We start from the raw sequence: 10,410 nt of genomic DNA, 5'->3' as shown, positions 1-10,410 counted from the left end.
GGTTAAACTAATACCTTAATTTAATAATAAAGAACTGTTTTTGTTCCCTGTGTTCTCTAAGAACGTTTATGTTTGTTTGTTATGGAGCAAACGGATTCTAAAAATCTTCCAAGGAGAGAAAAATCAATCTAAAATGCAGCAAAGCTTTTAAAGTGCCTTAAATCACCTGAGGTATGAGTCCCAGTTGTGTCGCAGCTGCTGCTGGTGGGTGAATTATTACCTCTGAATGAGGACCAAATCCTTTGCTAACTATCCTCAACTCATCTCAATCGACAGAGAATATTAAAGCAAGAAAAATGCTTTCATTTTCTGTCTTCTGCACACTGTTGCAGTGGCAGAAGCTCATATTAAACACAGTTTTGAACAATGAGTTCAATGCAAGGTTTGTGAAAGTATCTGCAGGATATTAAACATGTGAAATATGTCACTGTATCATAGAAATGTGGGCGAATGCCATACAGGTTACAAAGATTATTACAGAGATTATTCATTTTTAACTTTTACTTTCACTGAATGTTGAATTATTCCAAGCTGCACGTGCAGTAAGCCATGTGCCTTATGTTTGGCTCCTCTTCACTCACCTTGGGGTTGACTATGATCTCCATGTCCATTGCATTCTGCTCCTGCAGCCTCTTGATAGCAGGTAGAGAGATCCACAGGTTGTTGGTGTTGAAGATTTTGAACTTTGAAACTGATTTGAATTCGTCCACGTGCGCTTTGGGCACCTGGGCGATCTCCAACAGGCGCAGCTTCCCTTCATACTGGATCAGCGTGCCTCCCTGGAAATCACAAGCAGCATTTTTACAGCACACTCGCTGACCTGAGAGATTAAGCCGAATTCTGGGAAATTAAAAGTGGTTTGTTAGGTTTGCAAAAAATAATGGTTACACTGAAATGCCAGCCAATAACCACCTACAGGAAATGCAAACCTCCAACGTGTAAACCAGTAACAGTGAAAGTTCACAAGGTTATAATAACTACAACTAATTCAGACACATATATAGATCTTAATAATACTAAGATTACATACATTTAACCACAGAAAAATTAAAGGTTCTGTTCACTTAAATTAAAAAACAAACAAAAAAAAAAAAACTGTGCTACTTTGTGGGGATGAAGCTGTTCGAGTTTGGGGCAATTTCTTTATCAGTGAAAAGTAGGGGGTACAAATTCCATTTGCATTCATTCTACTGAGACAGGAGTAGAAACATTAGAGACAGAAGTGATGTCAAGGCTGAATGCTAACAAGAAACCACAAAAACTTCTTTACTTTGGTTACATTACCACAAAAATGTTTTATGTCCTTGTTAATGCAACGGGGATAAATCAGAATTTCACATCCACAATAACCTTCATCATACCTTCACGTCAGCGCGGGTCTTATCCGTCACCTCCATGACGAACTCGCAGCGTTTGCCGTTAGGCTGGCTGACCAGGTGGTGCAGGATGTGGAGGTCGACGGTGGCTCCCAGATTGTCGATGTTGGACACGAAGATGTACTCTTTGCCTTGCTCAATCAGCTGATCCAACAGGCCCGAGTTGTAGAAGCTGGCGTAAATGTCGCCGTGACCGGGAGGGTACCAACCCTCTGCGTTTTGCCCGGTCATGCTCAAGTTTGTGGACACGGGAAGGAGAGACTCTTTGTTGATGCGAGGGTACCTGGATGAAGAAAAAGAGTTCACGATAAGATCGGGGGTTATTTTTACGACCCGTTCCAGCTCAGTTTTTTTCCATTGTCCTTCATTTTTTTCCAGTCCCATCCAGTGGGCTGGATTGGAGTCTTTGACAGGCCAATTATGGCCCCCAGCCCTCATGTTCTAGACCAAACTGTGTACAAATATCAAATAATAAGGAGTACAAGATTCAGAAGGATGTACAAGACACAATACAATGACCCCGAGGTAAGACCGTCAATGTAGATATCTCTAACATCTCGACATGCACATGTGAAATGACCTAAACTGTGGTGCATGCTATGGTGCCATGTATGTGCTACTGCCTTCATGTAATGTTGTTAAAACCTTAAAATCAAATTCCAGTTAACAGCTATCATTTTGACACACTGGAGCAGATCCAGCACATATTGCACACACGCAGGGAGTAGGAAGAGGAGCCTGTAGGGATGGATCTAAAAATAGAAGTATTCTTGGAAGTGTTTCAGAGGTGCACAAGGAAATGTCCTTCAACAGGAGAAAAATCAGAAAAGGTTGACTATATAAAGCACATCCTTCTCTCTGTTGATGTGGTTAAAGTCTATCTCCTTATGTAACTTATAATATGTATGGAAGGAAGAAAAAAAGCTTGTTGACTCATTTATCTGTGGAGCTGCAGAGCTGTGAATCTCAGACTGTTAAGCAGACAAACACCACAAAGACAAAACAAAAAGTGTGAAATCATTTTTGCTCCACATTTGACGTAAATCCTCGGAAACTCTGCACCAAGCCAGCATGCCAAGTGCTATCTAAATTTCTCCTTTTCATATCACTGCCCGGACTTCAAACTGCTCCCTCGACAAGCAAACTTTTTAGCTTTTTCCAAGAAGGCAGAGAAGGCAACACGCCAAAGAGTCCAAGCCATGATGGCAGTGTGCATTAAACTGATCAAAGGGCTTGTACGAAGGATCTGAGTCAGGTTTAGTTAACAAACCTCAAGGTGAGGAGCCCGGTGAGCATGAGCCGCCTGTGTTTTTAGCACTTTGAGGAAGCTTGTGAGAGCAGAGGAGCTGGTCAGGTGAGACGAGCTGCAGGGTTGGGGTACCACGGCCCTTTTAATGGAAGATTAATTCTATCTGACTGTTCTGGGAAGATGTTTATGATAAGACTTTCTGATGAAAGTTCACACACTTCAAAGGTTTCATGTCATCTTAAAACCAAATCTGGGAACATTTGATTACTTCCACAAAAAATGTTCCTCCTTTCTTGGACATGTGCTGCCTCAGAGGGAAGCGTCTTTCAGGGTACAAAGACATGGACAAGGAAAGAAGTCACCTTATGTATTCAACGATCTCATCTGGGAGTTTGACTTTTCTGACTTCTCTCCTGAGGGATATGATGAACGTTTATGGGTTTACCACCCAGAATAGATTTGTTATGTAGCTAAAGAGAAAAAAATGTGAAACCTAACCTGCATTTTTACATCAGCTTGACGACTCCTCTGGTTTCTGGTGCACAGGCACGATTAAACCAGACATTCAAGAGGTACTCACACTGTCTAGGAAAACTACATCTAACAAATCCAATGTTTACATGACAGCTGATTTTGTCTTCCTGAAGACACTGAAGAAGGAATGATCATGGAAAGAAAAACCTAGAGCATTGTTCAAAGGGACACCCAGTTATTATTTTAAGGCTTAATATGAGCTTTAGTAACAAGTAAAGAAAACCATGGACCAACACACACAGTTAAAATCCCTACTGCTTTGGGGAAGTTGACAGATTTTTTTTTTTTAAGAATTCAGTTTCACTTCAAAGTAAGTGAATCCGATGCCCTATATGGATAAAATAGCTACGCATGCCATGAATCTCATGAAACATGGTTTCTGTGCTGATGTTAATGCCAGAGGAGATCTGGAACTCAGTTATTCATTCAGTTGTGACTTTCACATGTGTGCCATAACTTTATGTGGTTTGCCGCTGAGTTGCTGCTGTTCCTAAACGTGCCCACTTTGCAATAATGCCACTTACAGCACTAACAGTTGATTGTGAAATATCTAGGAGGGAAGAAATTTTCACAACTGACGCAACAAAGGCATCCTGTTACAGCACCACGCTCTGATTCAATGAATTCTTTAGAACAACCGATATTTCTGAAGACAGCCTGCATGGCTAGGTGCTTGATTTTATACAGATAGTGCAATGCAACTGCAAGAAAACAGAATTCAAACTGTTTATCACTCTTACCAATTTGAGTTTTATTAAACATGAGGAGACCTTATTTAACCTGAAAGTGAAACTCTTGAGGTAAAGAATCTCTTTTTCTGGCTGACACAGGCACCATTAACCTGGCAGGTTTTTCAGTCTCAGGCGAAACCTGAAAAACCGGAACTCCCAGACAAAAGCCGTACGCTCTGGGAGGACACAGAAACTCCGCACTAAAGGGCCCTACCCAGTTCTGTCCCCTGGACCTTCTTGTTGCAGGGCAACAGTGCTAACCATTGATCTAAAATGTGATTTAAAATGTAAAAATGTAAATGTAAAAAAAAGAAAGCTCATTTGTTACTAGTATCCAAGCTAATGAGCAACTAGTGCATGGTGAATGTGGGTACGTTAGTATGCACAGCACATTTCTGAGAATGCATTTCTCTAGCTAGCTGTACGTCTCAAGGTATGCGTTTAGAGCAAACCTGATTTTCCAGCTCTCTGCAGGAACAGAACCTTCAGTACAGTTCAAGAACGTAATAGTCAAAAGGAAACTTACTTTCTTTTTTAGCCATTTACACTTGGCAGTATATACGTCTGTTCTTACAAATGCATTCATGGAAAGGTGGAGGCAAGGTAATAAGCAGCAAGACCCCAGCACAGAACAGAGCTGGCATCAGCGCCAGTGAACATGACATGGATTCAGTTAAATACTGTATAAGAAGAGGAACTGGGATAGAGGTGAGTTGCAAACCAGTTCTTATAGGAAGCAGTTACTACAGTGGCTTGCAAAAGTATTCGGCCCCCTTGAACTTTTCCACATTTTGTCACATTACAGCCACAAACATGAATCAATTTTATTGGAATTCCACGTGAAAGACCAATACAAAGTGGTGTACACGTGAGAAGTGGAACGAAAATCATACATGATTCCAAACATTTTTTACAAATAAATAACTGAAAAGTGGGGTGTGCGTAATTATTCAGCCCCCTGAGTCAATACTTTGTAGAACCACCTTTTGCTGCAATTACAGCTGCCAGTCTTTTAGGGTATGTCTCTACCAGCTTTGCACATCTACAGACTGAAATTCTTGCCCATTCTTCTTTGCAAAACAGCTCCAGCTCAGTCAGATTAGATGGACAGCGTTTGTGAGCAGCAGTTTTCAGATCTTGCCACAGATTCTCGATTGGATTTAGATCTGGACTTTGACTGGGCCATTCTAACACATGGATATGTTTTGCTTTAAACCATTCCATTGTTGCCCTGGCTTTATGTTTAGGGTCGTTGTCCTGCTGGAAGGTGAACCTCTGTCCCAGTCTCAAGTCTTTTGCAGACTCCAAGAGGTTTTCTTCCAAGATTGCCCTGTATTTGGCTCCATCCATCTTCCCATCAACTCTGACCAGCTTCCCTGTCCCTGCTGAAGAGAAGCACCCCCAGAGCATGATGCTGCCACCACCATATTTGACAGTGGGGATGGTGTGTTCAGAGTGATGTGCAGTGTTAGTTTTCCGCCACACATAGCGTTTTGCATTTTGGCCAAAAAGTTCCATTTTGGTCTCATCTGACCAGAGCACCTTCTTCCACATGTTTGCTGTGTCCCCCACATGGCTTGTGGCAAACTGCAAACGGGACTTCTTATGGTTTTCTGTTAACAATGGCTTTCTTCTTGCCACTCTTCCATAAAGGCCAACTTTGTGCAGTGCACGACTAATAGTTGTCCTATAGACAGATTCCCCCACCTGAGCTGTAGATCTCTGCAGCTCGTCCAGAGTCACCATGGGCCTCTTGGCTGCATTTCTGATCAGCGCTCTCCTTGTTCGGCCTGTGAGTTTAGGTGGACGGCCTTGTCTTGGTAGGTTTACAGTTGTGCCATACTCCTTCCATTTCTGAATGATGGCTTGAACAGTGCTCCGTGGGATGTTCAAGGCTTGGGAAATCTTTTTGTAGCCTAAGCCTGCTTTAAATTTCTCAATAACTTTATCCCTGACCTGTCTGGTGTGTTCTTTGGACTTCATGGTGTTGTTGCTCCCAATATTCTCTTAGACAACCTCTGAGGCCGTCACAGGGCAGTTGTGGAGCTGTTTTGCAAAGAAGAATGGGCAAGGATTTCAGTCTGTAGATGTGCAAAGCTGGTAGAGACATACCCTAAAAGACTGGCAGCTGTAATTGCAGCAAAAGGTGGTTCTACAAAGTATTGACTCAGGGGGCTGAATAATTACGCACACCCCACTTTTCAGTTATTTATTTGTAAAAAATGTTTGGAATCATGTATGATTTTCGTTCCACTTCTCACGTGTACACCACTTTGTATTGGTCTTTCACGTGGAATTCCAATAAAATTGATTCATGTTTGTGGCTGTAATGTGACAAAATGTGGAAAAGTTCAAGGGGGCCGAATACTTTTGCAAGCCACTGTATATGCAGGCTAACGCACCTTCAGTGAAACCTCGTACCCTATATGAGGTTTATCAGTTGCATGTGTAGAACAGTATCAGCTGGGCCATCAGCTTATTCCATGCTCGAGTCTATGTATTCTACTCTTCATTTGACGCCCAAAGCTTTATTTAAGTGACTATAAAAAGTTCTGGGTTTGTTGGGTATATAAAGCAAACAGTTTTTTCCCTTCATTAAGTGTAACACCAGATAACGCGACTCTGAGGCTGAATTTAATTCGCTTTTTATGAATTACTGTCACGGCCTCGGCCACAGACTTTCCTTTGTTCTCCTGTTGATTGACATTTAAACCATTCAACCACTTTTTTTCTGCTGACATTAAATCCTCCAGCTTCCGTCCCAAAGTGCTTTGTAGTATAGTCCTTGAGGCACACGAAACATACAAGCTTTAAATAATTCAAGCGAAATGGTAAAAAGCAAGTTCCACTCGCCTGACAAACTGGAGACACCAGGGCGTTAAATATTAAAAGTCTTTTCCATACATTGCATGACACCTCCTGTCTATTCTTGACAGTCTGAGTTCAGAAGCAGGAGCGTCACTCAGGAGTTCATTTTAGGGGAAAATGAGTTCATTCAGGAGATTCAATACTGCTAACTTTTTAAAATAAATTGCGATTTCTGTGTATTTGTCTTACACAATTCAATATTCCTTTAATATTTGACAGAAAAATGGACTCTTATTCCCTTTGGCACTGGTTCATATACAGTATATCTAACTGTGTCAGGGAGTGTTTGCTGGGCTCACTGTTACTCAATAGGACATTGTTTTACGATCGTGCTCCCTCACCTGCTTTGGTTGAAGGTGTGTATCTTGACCCGGTGGTGTGTGTACTTCTGCAGGATTTTCTTTGTGTCTTCGTCTGTGTTGAAAGAGTTCATGAGGACCAGGGGGACGTCTGTGTTGTAAGTCTTGTTCAGGTGCTGTAGGGTGAAAAAACAAAGTATATAAATGCATTTATCCATATTTATCCAATAAAGAATAAAGAGAAGTAGGCAGTAGACAGTCATCAAGTGCTCCTTAACAGTGTAAGGGGTCAACAGTGTTATAATCAGAGATGATGCTAACTGTCAAGGACCATTTCACATAGTAAATATGCCTTTTAATTCAGGAAAATTGGTGGAAATGAATAAATATTTTTTGGATTCACCAAAACCAGCTGACTGGAGAGCTAATAATGGGTCTGAAGGAGGACTTTTGTGCAGGCAATGAAACACTCAAAGCATCTTTGCAGAAATTGATGGTCAGGTTGAGCTGTTTACCCCATCAACAACCAAACAACCTTGTGCTCTTGTGCAAGTAATGTTACCTGATCTGACACAGATAACATTTTGAAGAGGAAGGAAACAACATAGACAAATAAATGAAAATCTCTACGCCACACTTCCGCATTCCATCCATTTATGGAAATTATCCATTGAAACATGCAAACCGATACAGAATGTGTGTGTGCAGGTATGAATTTTCTTATTTATGCCCTCACTTTTCAGAGGTATATTAAATAAAAGGTAACAGTGTTGGCATTTACATAACATTTCTACTCTGAACCACTTCTGCACTATAAGCTGTGTGCGCTTAGGGGTCAGTTCCTTGCTCAAGGACATGTAGACTAGAGCGACCTCATGCCCACAAAAAGCATAAACCATACCCGATGTAAATTCAGTCAATCTGGCCTTCGAGGTCATCTCCCCGTGCACCTCTGGACCTCTTCCAGGGCAGCTGCTGCTTTGGATGATGGAAGACCACCTCTAAATCTCCTCCACTGTGTATTAACTCTTTAACTTTAATTCTATTTTTGAAAGAGAACAAAGAAGCAGGGAGCCAAATTTGGTGAGTCTGCCTTGTAGTGAGTGACCACTGTTAGACACAGTGACCACTGTTAGACACTTCTGCCCCTGCCTTTCAAAGGCATGGTGAGCATGCACTTGCTGGTACAACCCTTTCTTAGATGCTGTAGATCAGGGGTGCCCAATCCCAGTCCTCAAGAGCTACCGTCTTGCAGCTTTTAATGCATCCTTGTTCCCACACACCCGAAAGAAATAAATGATGGCATGCTGAAGAGGTCATCAAACCATTTGATTCAGCTGTGTTGGAGTAGGGATGCATCTAAAAGCTGCAGGATAGTAGCTCTCGAGGACTGGGATTGGGCAGCCCTGCTGTAGATGCTTCAGTAACGACATGACAGTTAACACAGTTTTACACAAAACTTTATGATCAATCTTTGCACATGTTTGAGGTTCTGATGCATTTGCAAGTTGTCAGAACAGGGGTCACACCAAATGTGAGACAACACCTGGAAGTGGTCAAGAGGTGCACAGAGCAACAGGCTTAAAGGAAAGATCACCCAATCTTAAAACAGCTTTTCTCTGTGTTTTTAAGTCTGGATTTGAGGAAAGCACTTTGTATTCAAATTACTTTGAATTTAACTGCATATAAAACTTTTTTGCCACTGTGTTTTCAAGTCTGTGTTTAAATATAAATTCAAGTGTTGTTGTGACATTTGGAATTTGTAAAATTCAAAATTGCAAAAACATTTGAATTTTCAGATCATCATAAGACAAAAGGAAAACTGGCCCATTCGCCTTAGTTTTCAAACAATAACTCTGTACCTTGACTGTGCGATTTGAATGAATACAAAGGATGTAAATTACACCTGAGTAGAATGGGAAGCAGTTTCTTTACTGCGATAACAGAAAATTAAAGTGAGTAGAGGAGGCGGAGGATGAGACGCGGGCTGTGAATGAGTGGGGCTAAGATGATGTGAGGAATCAAATTTACTGCCTGTGACAGTTACAACGAATGAGCGGGCTTTTCTAAGCTAAAGTATGAACGTCATATTTCCATCTATTAACCAGGATGGGTGTTGGCTGGTCATGAACTTTACACAGCTTGTAACCTTGTAAGATGTCTTGTTTCTGAGTTAAATAGATGGGTAAACTCCCTGTGTTTAACTTTCATACACCTTTAAATGTTACAATGATACATTAAATACACGTTTAAATGATGTGCCCTTCCTACTTATTACACACAAAGTGATTTTCTCTTCAGTATTTTGTCAGTGGGTTCTGTTTCTAATTAATGCATCCATCTATATATTTATAAAAATCTTCAGGAAAATGAATTGAAATTGATTTAACAGCTGGGTACAACAGTATTCTCATTAAACTCATCCCAATCTTTTAATTTAACGTTTTCTTTATATGCAGTGGTTTATGCAAAGGTTAAATTACATCATGGTTTTTATCAACACTGTCTGGAACCGGATTTCTGTGAGCAAATAATAAACCTCCACTTATGTGTTTAGTGTGGCACATAGGTTAATCTGAAAATGCTTTTGTGAATTCCTCCATCTACCTTATGCTTTAAATAGCCACAAATGTATATATATTTTTTAAATCCATCACTTTTTATCTTACCAACAGGCCAAGAAAGGAATTAGATAAGTAACAGAAAACATTCATATCTCTGCAGGGAACTTTTGCTTATGAACAAAAATAAACCACCTGCTCCATAATGATAATTTCTCCTGATTGTTTTTCGGTTATACATCAAAAAGACTACATACAAGTTAAGACCTCTGTGGTCCTTGTTTGGAGACATGTATTAGACACAGTGAATTCTCAAAGCAAAAGAGATTGTGGTTGTCCTGCACCTGTCCCCAGAGGGACAATCAACACTAGAAATACGAACCATATGAGCCTAGCGTTGTGGTACTAGCAGTGAGATTCTGTTGTTACTGTTGCAAAGAAGCTTTTCTTGACTAAATGTAGCCACAACTTTCATGGGTTTTGTTCAGTACTTGCATGAGATGAGCACATGAGCTGGTATTTATAAAGCCCTTTTCCACTCTTAGTGAGCACTCAAACCAATTTTATTTGTTCTACACACAATAAGCACTTTTTGAATCAATCCCACTCTGATGGATGTATCAGGGGAAACTTGAGGTTCAGTGTCTTGCCAAAGGAACCTTTGATGTTTTGACTGCAGGAGCCAGAAATCAAGTGATGGTCTTCCAATTAGTGGATGCTCTACCTCCAGAGCTGCTGTAGATATGCTGATCATGTGTGTATCTGTTAACAAAGCCCTAATTGTTGTGAAAC

General features: G+C 40.8%; 1 protein-coding gene across 2 annotated transcripts in view; it reads right to left on the bottom strand.

The window, feature by feature from the left end:
* ugp2b (UDP-glucose pyrophosphorylase 2b) overlaps positions 1 to 10,410 on the bottom strand; it is a 39,577-nt gene that overhangs the window by 7,887 nt on the left and 21,280 nt on the right. For both annotated transcript variants that reach the window (XM_063491658.2, XM_063491657.1), the window contains exons 5-7: positions 7,100 to 7,233; positions 1,362 to 1,659; positions 582 to 779 (exon numbers count right to left, since the gene is read on the bottom strand). In XM_063491658.2, the coding sequence (XP_063347728.1) occupies positions 582 to 779; positions 1,362 to 1,659; positions 7,100 to 7,233 (630 nt within the window). The remainder of the gene's footprint in view (positions 1 to 581; positions 780 to 1,361; positions 1,660 to 7,099; positions 7,234 to 10,410) is intronic.

This window comes from Pelmatolapia mariae, linkage group LG13 (assembly GCF_036321145.2).
Source record: "Pelmatolapia mariae isolate MD_Pm_ZW linkage group LG13, Pm_UMD_F_2, whole genome shotgun sequence".
Classification (NCBI taxonomy): domain Eukaryota; kingdom Metazoa; phylum Chordata; class Actinopteri; order Cichliformes; family Cichlidae; genus Pelmatolapia; species Pelmatolapia mariae.
Note: the sequence above shows the minus strand (reverse complement) of the source record. Positions and strands in the feature narration are given on the sequence as shown.